We start from the raw sequence: 17498 nt of genomic DNA on the forward strand, positions 1-17498 counted from the left end.
TGCAGAGAAAGGCCGTGCTGGGGAACCGAACGACACTGAGGAGCTCTTTCCGGACCACGCGACTCCTGGAGGAAAGCGATATCATCTCAGGCCAAGGAAGTGAATTCTTCAGTATCGGGACATGTTGTCAGAACAGCCCTTGGGTTAGTGAAACGGAGAGCCAATGAGGCAAGGGGGGGGGGATCAGCCCTGCATTAGTGTAGCGACACCCGTCTTGGCCCGTTGGTGAAGAAATCGACCGCTGCCTAAGGGGAAGAGTTCTGACAAACCTTTTAGTTTCAGGAAGATATTGATTCTTTATTCTGACATGGAGAAAAAGAAAATCCTTTGTGCAACAGGTTTTATGCTCACAGTAGCTATTGTTGGGATAACCACATGGTTTGTGGAGGATGTGACTCCTGCTCGAGAGTTACTTGTGTTGACCACTCCAGTGCCTGAGGAGCGCTACTTCTATACCCTTCCGTATCAAGAATTGAAGCATCGTCAGTCTTATTTGAATAACACTTTCATCCAGATGTTGCATCATTCCCACGTTGCCACGAATGCTACGAACTGTTGGATATGTGGTATGATGCCAGCTCATCAGAAGAAAGGAGGAACGCCATTCATACCTCTTCCTTTCTCTCATTTTGGCTCTTGTAGAGCATGGTACACTTTGCTTTTTGCCACCCGGAAACCCACAGTGGGACGATTACTCTTCAGACTCAATAAAGAATGTCATCAGGATAAAGATGGATATCCGCAAGCGAATGGGACAATTTGGGAATGGGAAGAGTATCGACCAGACAATGAATCGATTCCTTATATTTTCACGAACACCAGAGACACTGTGGGAAAAGACAGATTTGTGATTCAAGTGGCACAAGCTCAAGCAGACCTGTGTGTCCAGAGTGTGGGTTATATTCCTGTTGGTGTTAGTGATTGCATTACCATATTAAACATCGACGGGTTGAATAACAGTACTTTCTTAGCATCCCATAATACATACTTCGTATGTGGAAATAAAGGTTATTACCGTTTGCCAGCCGGTTGGTCTGGAGTATGTTATGTAGCATTTCTATTGCCTCCTGTATTTTTGGCACCTGCATCCTATCATAAGGATTTGAAGTTGTTAAATAATGTGACTGTAAATAGGTATAAACGTACTCTATCAATTGATGATGTGGATCAGACTGACAGCAGTCTGCAGCAGTATATTGATTTTAATTTAGGATTGCTTTTCTTCGTTGGAGCTGCCCTAAATAGTAGGAAAGTTCGAAGGTTAACAAGAGTGGTAGAGGCTGTGACAAACCAAACCGCTGCTGCTCTTGGGAATCTTACGGAAGAATTGCAGATTACTAGAATTGTTGCATTGCAGAATTGTATGGTGTTAGATGTTATGTTAGCTGACCGAGGTGGAGCTTGTAAAATTATCGGAAGTAGTTGCTATGTGTTTATCCCTGACCACACGCCGTCAGTCTATAATGCTATCAACAGGTTGCATAAAATTGCAGCTGAAATCCATACAGAAAACGGCACTTGGTCCTTTTCTGGATGGTTTTGGGCATTGGTCACTGCTTGGGGTTGGAAGGTTTTAACTGGTCTCTGTATAATTGTAGCAGTTCTGTTTTCTTGTTGCATCTGTGTCCAATGTGGTCCCTTGCTCTGTTCCTTATGTGTATCATTATGTATTCCAGATAAGAAAGCTATTGCCAATGTCACTTATCAGAAACGTTTAGCTAAAGAAGTAGAAGAAATGATGACAATTGACATATACGATGATTATCCTAACAAACCGGATGTCTTCAGTAAATGCTGAAAGGGTCGTCTGTTGTAAATTGAAACCACGATGTGATTAAGCATTTACTAAAGACATGAATTCTCCTTCCTTAGAACATGTCTCTTTCGTTATGTTGACTAAAGTCTGGACTCCATTTTGTATTGTCATGTCTCCACGTGCTCAACACGAGAAGAGTCCTATCTTCGTGTTAGTTGCTCTTGTAATCTGCCTAGTAACAGTCTATAAATAGTTCCTTTGTCCGCCTGGCGCATGCCCAGGCTTGACCACATCTGTTATCAGTTAGTCCTTGCTTGACCATGTTTTCGCGGGCTCAAGGAGTATGTCAGCTCCGCCCACATATTGATCTTGTATCGAAAATGTCCATAAAAGGTAACATTCCTTGCCTCATGTTGTATCCACCCACTTATGAGCCCCTCTGTTGTGTATAAAAGGGGACCGTGTACGCAAGTTCTTTGTGCTACTCTATGCAATACTGAAGGGTGTTGTATGGATTGTAGGACCACCCTTAAGGGTTAATAAACTTTGTCTTTGTACTTTGCAGTTTCCGTGCCAACTTCCTTATAGATTCCATTGCAGGAGAGCGAACCCTTGTGTCCTGCGGGCCTAGCTGGGGCCTGTATTCATCAAGGGGTGCCCCTGCTCACCCCTCCTTTTTGCTCTATACCTGGAACCTTTAATTCATAAGTTTGAGACAGACCCTCTGATACTCCTTGTAGTCTCCCCGACAGAATCTCCTAAAGTTTTGGCATATGCCGATGACTTTGCAATAATATCCTCTGATATTAAAAGTGCATTGGATAGAATTGAAATCATCACTAATTCATTTGGTGCGGTCTCAGGATAGAAGTTAAATCTGGGTAAGACCCAAGTTCTTCATTCTGAGGTGGGTCTTCCTCAACAGGTTGAAACCGTGTCTGAGCCAGTTTATTTGGGCATCCGTATCTCATCTGATGTCCAGAAGATACCAGCGGCTAATATAGATCCGATTTTGGACTCCTCGAACAAATCTTTAGAAATATGTAACCGTTTACATCTATCACTCTATGGTCGATCTAATGTTTTGAAAATGTTAATACTCCCAAAGTTTTTATACTTATTTCGTGCTATACCCCAGGTATTTACAAATGCTGTATTTACTAAGACAGAAAGAATGTGTGCTCGCTTTATGTGGGGATATAAGAGAACTTGGAGGGCTATGAAGTGGCTTTATTTACCCAGAGTACGAGGTGGTTGGGATGTGCTGAATTTTAGGTATTATTATTGGGCTTCTATACTTCAGTATTTGGGGGATTTAATAGTTGGCGAAGAAGCAATGTATGATCCTGCTCATACTCCGTCAATTTATAAGATGACTTTGGGCAATAACGCCCGGTATCTCCTTGTAAGGATTGTAGAGCCGAGCTATTATAAAAAAACCCGGTTTAAGGTTCTGGAAGCTGCCTTTTTGATCTGGAAAAAGATACGTATCATGTATAAGATTCCTAAAATATCAGTTTTGACACCATTTGAATCTATAGGGTTACTTCCTAGTATCCTTCAAGATCCTGTTTCTCGTAGGTGGGCTATGGTGGGAATATGGGTCATCGGGAATCTATATGAATCTGGCCAGATTCTATCTTTTTCTCAGTTACAGGATAAATTTGAATTGCTTAGGGGCGACTTTTTAAAATATCTTCAGATACATAGATTCTTGGATAATGCCCGGTCGAAAGGAATTTTTCAGAAAGGGCAAGTTAAATTGATAAAAATGATTGCGACCAAGTGCAAAATCGGTCAGCTATATCGAAGTTTAATCTCCGCTCAAATTGACGACTTCGATGTACAACAGGAAAATTGGAAACAGAGACTTGGCGCTATCCCGATTGATATACAGTCGATGTTGGAAATGGCCAATTCAGTGCTATTTTCTGGGAGTTTGAGAAGCCAATTTTATATGTCCGCCTTCAACCTTTACTATACACCCTCTAAACTAGCAAAGTAGAAGACGGGAAGGGGGGACAAGTGTCCTAGATGCAAGTTGTATGCTGCTGACTCAATACATATGTTTTATGCGTGTCCTTTGCTGGTTGTATTTTTATCTGAAGTCCAACATTTTCTAAATTTTTCTCTGGGTATAACAAGCAAACTAACTGCTGCAGTTGTGTTGTTTGGAATGTCATTGAGCATTGGTGATAGTGGAGGGTATGCTCCTGAGTCTCGTTTTTTATTTATTTGTATGTCTATTGTTAGATTATGTATTACATCTTAATGGATAGATCCTGACCCCCCTACGTTTTTGGAGTGGAGAGCTAGGATTCTAGCTTTATATCTTTTGGAAACTGCTTTGTATAGGCTTAAACGACCTAGGAAAAAAAGATTTGGTCTACAAACTTGGGACTTTATCAAAAAATGGCTCTAATTCTTTTCTGTTGGAAATTTTAATTGTATATCTTCCTAATATGTGTTTTATTTTTTTTATTTTTTTTATGCCTGAATATCTATGCTGTGCTTCGCTTTCTTTGAATGCTGAGGATCCATTTTTTTTGTTTCTGTGTGCTGGTTAAAATAATTTTTTTTAAAAATGAAAACTTATTTAGATGACCTACAGATTATCATTTACCCTCACGCCACAGGATTAGTGTGGCCCGGAATTATCGCTGCATTATATACTGCTATTTAAGTCAACTCATTCAGCCGTGAACAAGTCGCATGTACAAACATACTGAGGTGACGAAACACGTGTTGGCTTTGGAAGATTTCATTCATTAAACGACTTGAAAAGGAACAAGAAGAAACAAATGACTGCTTGATTTAATGTGTTTTTTTATCATATGTGAATAACATCAGAAATGGAAATGTATTGAAATTACGTGTGCTGGGGAATGTATAGTATCTCTGGAGTGGGTGGGGGATGTGTGACTGTGCATAGATGTGTGAGTAGGTGATTCATTGGGTGTATGGGTTCAAGAGTGCATCTGTGAAGGGCTGTATGGGTGGGTGAGTGTGTGTATGGGTGTTTTGGTATGTGAATGTATGTCTCAGTGGTACATGAGTGAGTTACTACATATGTGAAAGGCAGTATATGTGAGTGTTGGAGTATATAAATGACTATGTGAGAGTGAGTGATTGTGAGAGTGGCTGTATGGATGAGTTTGTGCTTGTGTAAGTGATTGTAGAGGAGAGTAAGTATGTGTTAGTATCTGTGTGAATAAGTGAAGTGGTGTGTGTATAACTGTATAGGTGAGTAAATGGGAGTGCGATTGATTCTTTGCATGACTGACTAGGTGTGTGAGTAACTCTATGGGTGAGTGGTGATGTGCGAGTGTCTGTATAGATGTATGAGTGCATATGATAGTGATGTATTGATGAGTGACTGCATGTATGAGTAACTGTATGGCTGAATGAGTGGACATGTGTGTAGACCTAGGAATCAGTGAGTGGGTATGTAGTAACTGGTATTGGTGTGTCTATGGTTTCAAAAATGGTAGTTTGCATTTTAGAGTGAGTGTATCAAAGGTTATATTAGGGTGTGAGGAGGTGCATCAGATTATGCCGTATATGATGTCATCAGTGATGTCATTTGAGATGTCTTCAGTGATGTCATCAGTGATGTCACTGTCCATGTCATGAATGATGTAATATACGATGTCATCAGCAGTGTATTGCGGGGGCGCGAGTTATAGTTAGCTCAACTAACTATAACGGGTGAATTTCTGAGGTTTAGTACTAGTGAAATGTACAACTAACTATAACGTCCCTGAAACCTATGGTTTTTTCAGTGAAAAAAACAAACAAAAAACAAAAAAAAATATATATATATATTCACTGAAAAAACCATAGGTTTCACACACGTTATAGTTAGGAATTAGCATTTAAAAAACCTTGCAAATTCACTGAAAAAACCATAGGTTTCACACATGTTATAGTTAGCTGGACATTTTACTGATAAAAAACCAATGAAATTCCCCCGTTATAGTTACTGTAGGCAACTATAACTCACGCGACCGCAATCCTCTGCTGATGCTAATACTGTATTTAGACACTTATTTGCCCATGTCTTCTTCCATTAAATTTTAGCTATACATATATTACAAATATTTTTTTTTCATAAAGACACATATGTCATCAGCAGAGGATTACGGTCGCGTGAGTTATAGTTGCCTACAGTAACTATAACGGGGGAATTTAATTGGTTTTTTATCAGTAAAATGTCCAGCTAACTATAACATGTGTGAAACCTATGGTTTTTTCAGTTAATTTGCAAGGTTTTTTAAATGCTAATTCCTAACTATAACGTGTGTGAAACCTATGGTTTTTTCAGTGAATTTGTACGGTTTTTTAAATGCTAAGTTACTTTACGCCATTTGTGGCGTGCGCGCCCACTTAACGCAGTTCGTTCCGTGCACGGTTTTTATCAACTTTAATAAGCCCTGTACATTTGGTGGCCTTCGGCCACCAAAAGCACAGGGGGTGGGGTCAATGTGGATAGTGTTTTTTTTATTTCGATTTTATAATTTCATGTTGCCAAAATTTAGTTTTTTTTACCTATTAATAAGCCCTGTACATTTGGTGGCCTCCGGCCACCAAAAGCACAGGGGGTGGGGTAAGTGTGGATAGTGTTTTTTTTTTTACCGTACGCTTACGGTAAGCGTACGGTAAGCGTACTCGGCGAAATTGCCGAAAAAAAAATAAAACCGTTTTTGCTCTTGGGGGATGTTTGGGGACTCCCTCAACATGACTGTGTGGGAGGGAGTTGTCAAAAATGCCCCGTAACATGTTTTTGGGCATCAAGTTTGAGAAATAACTCTCAATGCGAGAGACAAAATGGCGGACGCCGCTTCCTGGTTTCGGCCGATTCGAATGTTTACTAAGATCTAAGAGCCAATCAGAATCGCGCTCGCGCACGCCACCGTACGCTTACGGTAAGCGTACGGTAAGCGTACCGTAAGCGGGCTCAGATATATATATTGATTTAAAGGCTATTTTCTCAGAATCTACTGAACAGATTTACACCAAACCTACAAAAGGCACTTCCTTGACCTAGGGACTACCTCTCTGCCAAATTTCTAGTAATTCTGTTCAGCAGTTCGGGCTGTAGCTCGTTCTAAAGGTCCTATGGAAAAATGCATGGGAAAAACGCGTTTTGGGACCCCCCTTTTATCTCAGCCCCCGCTTGACGAATCCCCCCGAGACTTTCAGGGTAGGAGCGGAGCGTAGCGCCCCACCTATTTTGAGAAATTCGCGAGGATTCATCGACCGGCGCCAAAGTTATTCAAAATAGAATGTTGAGGTTTTCCTATGGAAAAGGGGTCCTAACTATAACTACCTACTGGCGACCGCCAGTAGGTAATATATATATATGCAATGATATAATTGTTATAGTTTATATTATAGTTTTATATATATTTATAGAGTTATATATAGCTGTATGTTATTATAGTACTTTTTCAATTTAATGAACTTATTTTAAAATGAAAAGTGTTAAACTTATGGTAAGAATATAAAATGAATCTAACTTATTTTTAAATGTAACATGCAATAAAATATAACGTATTAAATAAAAACAAAAATATTACAATGGATGAGAATTTTTTTAAATATTATTTGAAATGTAATTAAATATCCTTAAATTAATTAAAACATATTTATCAGGTAATGTAACATTTTATTTTATTATTTCTAGTTTTGTAATAAATATTTTAAATTATTTTACAATTATATTTTACAATTAAATATTTTAAATATTTTTTGTTAAATAATCAACTTTAATATTATTTCCTAAATACTTTCCCGTGGGAAGATCCCTGCCAATGTGGCAGAGACTTCTACCTATGTGTGAAAAGTTAGTAGTAGTAACTTTACACTTGTAAATTCAGTCTTAGATTCCTCTACTCCCTGAACTGAGGTGATGAGACATGGGTTACACCTAGGTGTAAATTTGCACTTGGAAATGGTGAATTGCAAAACAGTGAAGACTTGCACCTAGGTGTAGTGGTAAATCTTTACCTTTGTGAATTAGTTCCAAGTGTGTACTTTACCATGATGATGTCTGAAAAAATATATATTCCTTTGCTGAAGTTTGCAATATGTAGGTCCTCACCATGGATGTCATCCCCCTCCTCACCTGCTTCTCGGTGCGGGACGGGCTGGTCCTCCATCTTGGCCGGGTCCGGGCGCCGCGTCGCTGCTGTTTGGCTCCTCCCTTCCTGGCAAGTACTTCTGGCGGACGCCTGAGAGTGCAATCACTCCTGCTTCCTGCCACTAATCTCCCGAAGCGTCTCCGGGAGCAACACCGCCTGACGAGACTTTGCTGATTTTATTTCTTCGTGCCGCACTTGCACTCTCCCGAACTCTCGCTCCAGCGCCCAGCGCTCCTGGATCTTCCCTGCAGCCCTGCCCCCGCACGCGCCCCAGACCGCCGCTGCTGACCGCCCCCTCCTCACCTGCTTCTCGGTGCGGGACGGGCTGGTCCTCCATCTTGGCCGGGTCCGGGCGCCGCGTCGCTGCTGTTTGGCTCCTCCCTTCCTGGCAAGTACTTCTGGCGGACGCCTGAGAGTGCAATCACTCCTGCTTCCTGCCACTAATCTCCCGAAGCGTCTCCGGGAGCAACACCGCCTGACGAGACTTTGCTGATTTTAATTCTTCGTGCCGCACTTGCACTCTCCCGAACTCTCGCTCCAGCGCCCAGCGCTCCTGGATCTTCCCTGCAGCCCTGCCCCCGCACGCGCCCCAGACCGCCGCTGCTGACCGCCCCCTCCTCACCTGCTTCTCGGTGCGGGACGGGCTGGTCCTCCATCTTGGCCGGGTCCGGGCGCCGCGTCGCTGCTGTTTGGCTCCTCCCTTCCTGCCACGCCCACTGACCTTTTCATTCATGTGCCCCTATAACATGGCCGCCGGTCCTCGGCAGCGCAGCGGACGAGCGCAGCGGGCGCGACGAAGGCGCGCCGAAGTTGCGCCTAAGTTAAGCCCGTCTGCGCCCGTCCGCGACGGGCCGGGACCGGGGGCCATGGACTCCGCCTCTCTCCAGGTATACACCTCCGCTCAACTGCACTCTTGTAAACCTGCTCAGTCTCTTGCACCCTCACTGCGGCTACACTTGGACTCGCTCGGTATCCTAGTCTCAGACCCCCTCCCTTTGCTAGATCCCTCTGTACCGCCTGTTTCCATTTCACCCAACTTTGCCTCTGCTTTCTTAATTAACACTCGGTCAGCTGTGAAACATCAATTGGAACTCTTCAATCTGTTGCACACTGAGTCTCCTGACTTTCTTTTTCTTACTGAAACGTGGTTCTCCTCCGACTCTCTTCCTGACGTCCTGGCCATTCTCCCCTCCTCCTATTACGCCCTCCGGTCGGATCGCCCTGACGGCAAGATGGGTGGCGGTGTGGCCATGATAGTTCGCTCCAGTCTACAGTTTCAGCTTCTCCCTCACTCTCCTATACCCAATGTGGATTTTCTGGTTGCCCGCTCACTTAACCTCCCTGCCCCTCTCACGGTTGTCCTTCTGTACCGCCCTCCCCAGCACATGCCCCTGTTCGTTGCTACCCTTCAGGAACTTCTTGCAACACTTGTGGTCAACAACTCTTCAGTCCTCCTGTTGGGGGATTTTAATTTTTGGCCGGGCGACGCTAAGGAGGACTTGTCCTCCAAGGATTTCTCGGCTACTCTTCAGTGCCTTAATTTTCATCCCCATGTTGTTGGCCCCACCCATATCCAGGGTCATACACTTGACCAGATTTGGTCTTCAAGTTGCACGCTCTCTCCCCCCAGCATTTCACCCTGCACCTGGTCTGACCACTCTCTTATTTCCTTTTCCATCACTCTTGGTGCTCCCGACAGGCCCTCCTTACCCAAAAACCTTGTTGCTCGAAACTGGAATCGGGTTGACCTCAACTCTCTCTCCCTTTCTCTTGCTTCTTCTACTCCTGATCTTTCCGAACTTTCCTTGGACTCCCAAGCTGAAGCGCTCAACACCTGGCTGTCCTCCTCTTGCGACCTGGTCGCCCCGCTTAGGAAGACTAAGGCCGTTCGTCCCTATGACGCTCATAAGTGGTTTAATACCGAGCTTAAAGCGTTGAAGTTAGATCTGAGACGCTCTGAGCGTCACTGGAGACGAAATTATTGCCCCGTTCTTCGGGCCCAATATAAACATCTCCTCCTGGATTACAAGCGGGCCGTCCTCTCAGCCAAAACCAACTACTTTTCTGAGAAAGTGGCTCTTTCTGCCAACAAATCCAAGGAGATTTTCTCCTTGGTCAAAGATCTGGCTTTCTCGAATCGTACCAACTCTATCCCTTCCCCTTCTCAAGACCTTTGCTCTTCGCTTAATGAATTCTTCATTGAGAAGATCATTAAGATTAAAGCCAACATCCCCTTGCTCCCTCCCCCTACCCCTACTTCTTCTTTTTCGGTTCTTTCTTCTACTTTTGATTCTTTCCCCCCTATTTCTTCGGATACATTTCTTACCCTGCTCGCTAAAATCAAGTCAGGCTCTCCAGCCGACTGCGCTCCGGCCCGGATTTTAAGAGCTTTATTCACTAGCTGTCCCTCTCCCCCTTTTTCTTTCCTCAATGCTTCTCTTGCCTTGGGCCTAGTCCCTTCTCTCTTCAAAACCGCTATTGTCCTGCCTATTCTAAAAAAACCCGGCCTTGACCCCTCACTTCCTTCTAATTTCAGGCCTATATCCCTTCTTCCCTATCTTGGCAAGGTCTTAGAGAGCTATGTCACCTCTTGCCTCACTGCTTACATCGAGGAGAACCATGTTCTGGCCTCTCATCAGGCAGGCTTTCGTCGAGGCCACTCCACGGAGTCAGTGGTTTTGGCCGTCCTCGATGAGCTGAAACTTAAGGCTGACTCCTCTCTTCCTCAAGCCCTGGTTCTCCTTGATCTATCCGCTGCGTTTGACACGGTCGACCATTCCATCCTTCTGGACCGTGTCAGCGCAGCGGGCATTCGGGGCCTTGCCTTTTCTTGGCTTGCCTCCTTTCTCTCTGGCCGCTCTCAGGCTGTTCACTTGTCTGGCTTCTCTGCTCCCCCCCGCTTGGTCTCCTGTGGTGTTCCCCAAGGATCTTCTCTTTCTCCTCTGCTATTTAATCTATACATTCACCCTCTTATCTCCGCTCTTCTTGCTCAGGGGGTCTCCGTGTACAACTATGCCGACGACCTCCAGCTTGTCTTTGATCTTTCCTCCTCACCTCTGTCTTCTTCTACATTTCGCTCTACTTTGGTCTTTATCTCGGATTGGATGAGCTCTAACCATCTCAAACTTAACCCGGACAAGACCGAGCTGGTCTTGACGGGCGGCTCTTCCAGTCCCTGGTCTTCTGCTTTTTGGCCCTCCTCCTTTGGCCCTCTTCCTATTCCTGTCTCCTCTGTCAGAACTTTGGGTATCCAGGTCAGTCATGATCTCTCCATGCATGCACAAATCAGTTCCGTTGTTTCCTCATGCTTTCTATCCCTTCGCCTTATTCGAAAGATTTCACGCTTCTTTTCCTCAGAGGCACTTAAAATCATCATCACGGCCCTGATTACCTCCCGTCTTGATTACGGGAACAGCTTGTACGTGGGCATCCCGGCCTACGAATTACGCCACTTGCAAGCTATTCAGAACCAGGCCGCCCGTCTCATTCTTCACCTTCCCAAAACCCATCATATCACTCCTGTCCTCAGGTCTCTTCACTGGCTCCCTGTTCTCCAGCGTTCTCTTTTCAAAATGGGTTGTCTGGTCTTCTTGGCTCTTGCCCGCTCTGCTCCTGCATTCATATGTTCCCTTATTTCCTCTCACACCCCGGTTCGCACTCTTCGCTCTTCATCGTTGGCCCTTCTCAATGTCCCCCGTTTTCGCAAAACCAGAACTGGAGGCACACGCTTTTCTGTTTTGGCCCCTCGTTTCTGGAATAGCCTTCCCCTCTCCATGCGATCCATCCCCATCTATTCCCATTTTCGTAAATCTTTGAAAACTTTTCTGTTCTCTCAGGCGTACCCCGGCTAACTCCTTCGGGCTGTTTTTTGTGACTGTTGCTCTTGCTACCAGCGCCAGGAAGCCGCTTGGCCGCAGTGCGCTTAATTAAATATTTTTTTCATTTCATTTCATTTCATTTCAGAGCTTCAACCTCTTATTTAGCCTTTGGTAACTCTGATATATGCTATTCCTATTCTCAGGGGTCAAGAAGGCAATAAAATAAACATTCGGCTAACTCTTCTGCAGTGAACTAGAGACTTTTGAGGAGCTAAGGATGAGAAACGAGGTCAATCAAGTGATATCATTGAAGGTCAAAGGGTGTCTGATATCACTTAAACTACTCCTGACATTTCAGTGAATGAAGTCCATGGTGCTTGCTGACAATCCTCGAAAGCAGCAACACGTCTAAAGGGTTTCTGCAATATTCATGAGTTAAATTTACATAGACTTGATCTTAATGAAAGATCATTTGCATATTCATTGATTGTACTGAAAAATAGACTTGGTTTTGGACTCAAAGACCACCAGTGAGAATCAACAGCTCAGCCAGTTGCTTAAATAACCTAAAAATACTTTCTTATCTTATACAGAGAATGAAGAAATGTATTCAACACGGGACACAGCATTACAGACGTCAACATTTGCATCCAAGGAAGGAGACAGCACTGAAGCTGAGGTCCTGAAGAGGATCTTGTTGGAGATGCTAAAAATAAGGCAGATGATAAACACCACTAAGAAAGAAGAATGGCAATCTGAATGGTTTATGGTTGCTTTTGTTTTGGACAGGTTCTTCTTGGTACTGTATGTGCTTACAGTTTTGACTATGCTATGTGTTGTTCTTATTGTATGGTCAGGATAAAACGCCTGCTGCATATTATGTATGTAGCAGTGTGGAGGAAGGTATGTAATCATAAAATAATATAGTTACCATATTGCATCCTGCATGCACGGACAGCTAGAATACAAGTGCACGCAGTGCTTCCTCAGCCACATTATAATATATCTTGAATGCATGGTGAAGAAATTAGAAAGATTACGTGATCAGTTTATTTCTATATACACATATCATACGTTGGCAAAGGCTGGATCTGGATATTTCAAAGCCAAATGTTTTGCAAATACATTTAATATCTATCTTTCGACTGATATGAAGATGAAGATGTGAAATCTAGGTGGTTACTTTTTTTTCCTAGCTCCAATTTCTTAAAACCTACCCATTGGTTGTTCATAATGTGATATAACTAAGCTTTTGCTTTATGGTCAACTCTTCTTAGAGGCTCATTGTCCCAGGATTGTAGGAACGTTTTCTTGCAAATTTTTCAAATTATTCTACTTTGCTTTACTAGCATGAGGTTAAGAACAGCACATTACCAAAAAGGCGAAGGCTTTATTATTAGTAGGATAGAAGTAGCCACAGCAGGCACACAAAAAATGAATAGACCTACGAATCCAGCCACAAAATTGAAAATGCTTCTAGATTACCAAGTATCAGCTTCAGAGCGAACCATAGTCCACGGAGACCAGAGCCAAAAATATATTTGAACCAAATTTCTCAACGTTTGGCAAATAATCTAACTGATAATATATATTTCAACAACAGGAAGCGGGGACCAAATGATGATTAGATTAACCATGAAAAGCTTAAGGAGTCTCCAAGTTATATTTGATCATTAATACCTGACCATTTTTCGACTCCTCCAAATCTTGATGCTCCTTCCTTTTCCAGAGTGTGCCTTCCTATTTTTTTCATCTTTCTCCAATTCAGACAGATTCACTCACAAATGTGTGTTATTCTCCTTTTTTGAGTATACCTTTAGTTATATTTCTTTTTTTTCTTTGGTTGAAATATCCTTCTTATTCCTCTAATGTTTTTCTATTCTAAGTATCGCACACAACAATTATTGTCACTATTAGTTTTGTTTCCTGGAACTTGAGTATGTGCAAGTGCATATGAGAGTCAATCATACCGGAAAGGGAGAAATTGGTCCAAATTAGCGAGGACAGGCGCTCTCCTGCCAACGCCCTCGGTGAGCCTTTTTCAGAGCTTATGTACAGTGGAGGATAATTATAACACCTACCAGAAGTACGTCACAGCTGCATTAGACGAAGTGCTCCCCATAAAAAGACTCCAAATTAGAAATAAAATTTCAGCGCCTTGGTACACAGAAGATCTGAGGCAACTCAGACTTCAATGCAGGAAGGCAGAAAGAACATGGAGGAAGAGCTATCTGGATAAGGATAGGGCCACCTTTAAGATAACTTTGAGGAGGTACAAGCCGTGCATCTTGGAAAGCAAGGCTAATTTCTATGCTCAATCCATCCTGCAAGCCCCAAACAGAATTACGGAGCTCTTCAGAATTGCTAGAACCATCTCTGCCCCATCCTGTTTGGAGACTAGAGTCGAAGCTTCACAAAATTTGTGCGACGAGATCGCCACTCATTTTAAAGACAAAGTGGCCAAGATTGTCGCCCGCTTTAAGGACAACGAGGTGACGACCCAGAACCCTGGTAACAAGACATCTAAGGGGACCCTGGACCACCAACACTCCTTGGTCTCCTTCCCTGTTATGTCGGCCTCTATTTTCGACTCCTTGATCAGTGGCATCTCCTCCGGCTCACCCCTTGACCCTCTTCCCCAGAAAGTGTGGAAGACCTATGGTCATCTCACCTTTCCCTGGTTGCGCCAGATCTGCAACCAATCGTTGGAAGTAGGGTCGGTTCCAGAAAGCTGGAAGCAGGCTGTGGTGTCCCCTTTTATTAAGAAGCCCTCTTTAGACCCAACTAATCCGGCTAACTTTCGGCCCATCTCCCTCCTTCCCTTTCCAATCAAGATCTTGGAAAGGGTCGTGAGTAGATCTCTTTCGGAATTTCTTGAAGAGTATCAGTTACTAGACAAGGACCAGTTTGGTTTTCGCCCTGGTCACGGGACGGAGTCGGCCCTGGTCACGATGCTGGACAACATGCGAATGCGGGCTGACACCGGGAGCACCGCGGTTTTAGTGCTCCTGGATATGTCAGCCGCATTCGACACAGTGAGTCACACCATCTTGTTGGCAAGACTGGGGGATCTGGGTGTAAAGGGCCGGGCACTGCAGTGGCTCCGCTCTTATCTGACAGGGAGGCAGCAGGTGGTGACACTGGGGTCGTTTACCTCTGAGAAATCCCACGTAGCCTGTGGAGTACCACAGGGTTCCAGCATCAGCCCCATTCTCTTTAATATTTACCTGCAACCATTGTTTGCAATTATCAAAGCGTTTGGGGTTGAGCTGGTAAACTACGCAGATGACACACAACTGGTATTTTCGATGGAGGGAAAACAGGAGGTGTCTCTGGAGCAATTTCAAAACTGCATGAGCCTGACAACAGATTGGCTGCGACGTAACTCCCTGCAGTTCAACGGTGACAAGACCGAGGTGTTGTTCTACTCACCGCTAAATCAGATCCACCGTCTGCAGTCGGAGTTTAGGCTTGCTCCAGATGAGGCCCCACTGGTTCCAGCAAATACCATTCGTAATCTTGGCGTCTTGTTCGACAATGATCTGTAACTGAACTCGCAGGCGAACAAGACAGCCAGTGTGTGCTTCAGACTAATACGGGTACTCCGTAGGATTCTTCCATTCTTGCCAGGGGATATGCGTGCTCTGATTGTAAGGAGCACAGTACTCAGCAGAATGGACTACTGTCACTCTCTGTATCTGGGTGCCCCCCAGTATATTCTGCTGGGATTACAGAGAGTACAGTCGGCTGCAGCAAAGCTGGCGCTAAACCGCAGACGCGACGCCTCTTCCACTCAGGCGCTGCGCGAGCTCCACTGGCTGCCAGTCAGAGAAAGGATCCTCTTTAAATCTCTGTCTGATTCACAAAGCAGCACACGGGAGGGGTCCAATTCCCCTGCAGGAGAGATTTTCACGCTATCTCCCCCCGAGACAGCTGCGTTCTTCCAACGCTAATTTGCTGTCACAACCCAGATTCAAACGTGTCAGGCTGGGGGGGGAGGGCATTTAGTGTGGCAGGTGCTCGGCTATGGAACAAGCTCCCTCCGAGGATCAGGCAGCTAGACTCCTTAATGGAATTTAGAAAGAGTCTTAAGACCTGGCTCTTTCCAGTAGCCTAATTGCCTACGCCGTTGCCTATTCCTCTCAGCTCAATTTCATCAACTGTTTTGTCAAGTGCCAGGATACCCGTAGGGTGATAGTGCGCTATACAAGATCATAAACAATACAATACAATACAATACAATCATAACATTTCACAGTCCAAATTGCACTTCCCTAATTTTTCTCTTACTGTATCCACTAAGAATAGATCCTACAAACTAAGCAGTTTAATTTTATCTCCTTCTATAAGCAATGTTTCTCTATTCTGATTCGGAATAGATCATTTTTGTACAACACCAAAGGTAGAATAGACCTAACCAACTCGCTTTTTATGACTTATCTCACTCCCTCTCTACGATTTTCTTTGGCTTTAAGCAGCTTGCAAACAGTAACAACAAAAGGCCTCTCATTAACATTCAATTAGTATACAGGTGTTACATCCATCATCAACAAATATACATTGTCCAACCAATGCATTGAAAATTCAATTTTTTATTTATGAAAAATATTTTTTCTTTTTGTTTTTGAAATAAGTATAAAAATATATTTGTTTTTTCCTTATTAATAGCTTACATCATCCTAGCCCCAAGAGCATGTTAAATACATTTCTCAAGACACAGTCAAACACCACCAACCACAAACTAACACTCATACACAACACAATCATACTATATGACTCAATGACTCAATACAAATCATAGTACATTTCATAAATACATAATGAGTCTGAAGAGGAGTAAAAGCGCCGACGCGCATTTCAGAATGAAGTCTGAAATCACAGTTCCTTCTTGTCAGGACGCAGTAAGTAAATAGCTCATTAGGTGGTCAATCGTCATCCAACAAATCAGGGAAGTTTCTTATATGTGGTGATGGGGGCTCTAAATCACAATTACTTTAAAAAAAAAAATCTGTGGCTACAATGAAAACATCAATATTATTTGTTATGTACATATATTAAGCGATCAAACTAGAGCTATGGCCAGAAACTCGCAAGAATAGTACCTTATAGAAGCAGTATTTATACACCAAGTGATGTAGAAAAAGAGAAATAATAGTGAGCATAGTACATAAAATGTGACGCATCCTACAGCTTTGGCACACGGTTTCCCGGCAGCCAAAATTCCATCTTGACTTTTGGGCACTCCCTAACAACAAGACCAATGTTAAACCATTGTCGCAATTTAGTGAATTCTTGCAGTTACAAAGTCTTTGCAATTCAGTCCTAGCCTGTCACATTTTTGCTATACCAGGGGGGCCACCCGCTGAGCTTTGCGGTGTTCATCAGTCCTGATCTGCACCATCCATTGGATCCCAGAACTGGTGAACAAAGACAGTTTTGCCTAGGCACCTCAATTCTGGTTGGCATTTATCCTGGCCTTTATGTTTCTACTGTTCGGACCTCAAACGGCCCAGAAAAGGTTGCACATCCGGACCTGCAACACTTCATCTGTTTAATTTATGTACCAATATTTTGTCAGATAACCATAGTCCTCGGTTGCTGTATTATCTTGGTATTCCAATAATAAGGCCTACAGGCAGCTCTGCCAATGTGCCTTGATCACGACTGGCACAGTAGCAGCCTCACAGTTCCAGTTCCCAGAACCCACAGTCAGCTCTGACAGTGCCACTCAGCTCTGACATGTAGTACCCCATGCAACTGGCTTCAGTGGCTCAAGCAATA

General features: G+C 43.6%; 1 protein-coding gene and 1 long non-coding RNA gene across 5 annotated transcripts in view; one reads left to right on the top strand and one right to left on the bottom strand.

Moving 5' to 3' along the window:
- LOC146776236 (5-hydroxytryptamine receptor 3A-like) overlaps positions 1–13865 on the top strand; it is a 395550-nt gene extending 381685 nt beyond the window's left edge. The window contains exon 9 of the mRNA XM_085637645.1: positions 12311–13865. Coding sequence (XP_085493771.1) covers positions 12311–12579 — 269 coding nt within the window. The 3' untranslated portion in view covers positions 12580–13865. The remainder of the gene's footprint in view (positions 1–12310) is intronic.
- LOC146776235 (uncharacterized) overlaps positions 1–17498 on the bottom strand; it is a 616314-nt gene that overhangs the window by 577809 nt on the left and 21007 nt on the right. The window lies entirely within an intron of this gene.

This window comes from Triturus cristatus, chromosome 12 (genome assembly GCF_964204655.1).
Source record: "Triturus cristatus chromosome 12, aTriCri1.1, whole genome shotgun sequence".
NCBI lineage: Eukaryota > Metazoa > Chordata > Amphibia > Caudata > Salamandridae > Triturus > Triturus cristatus.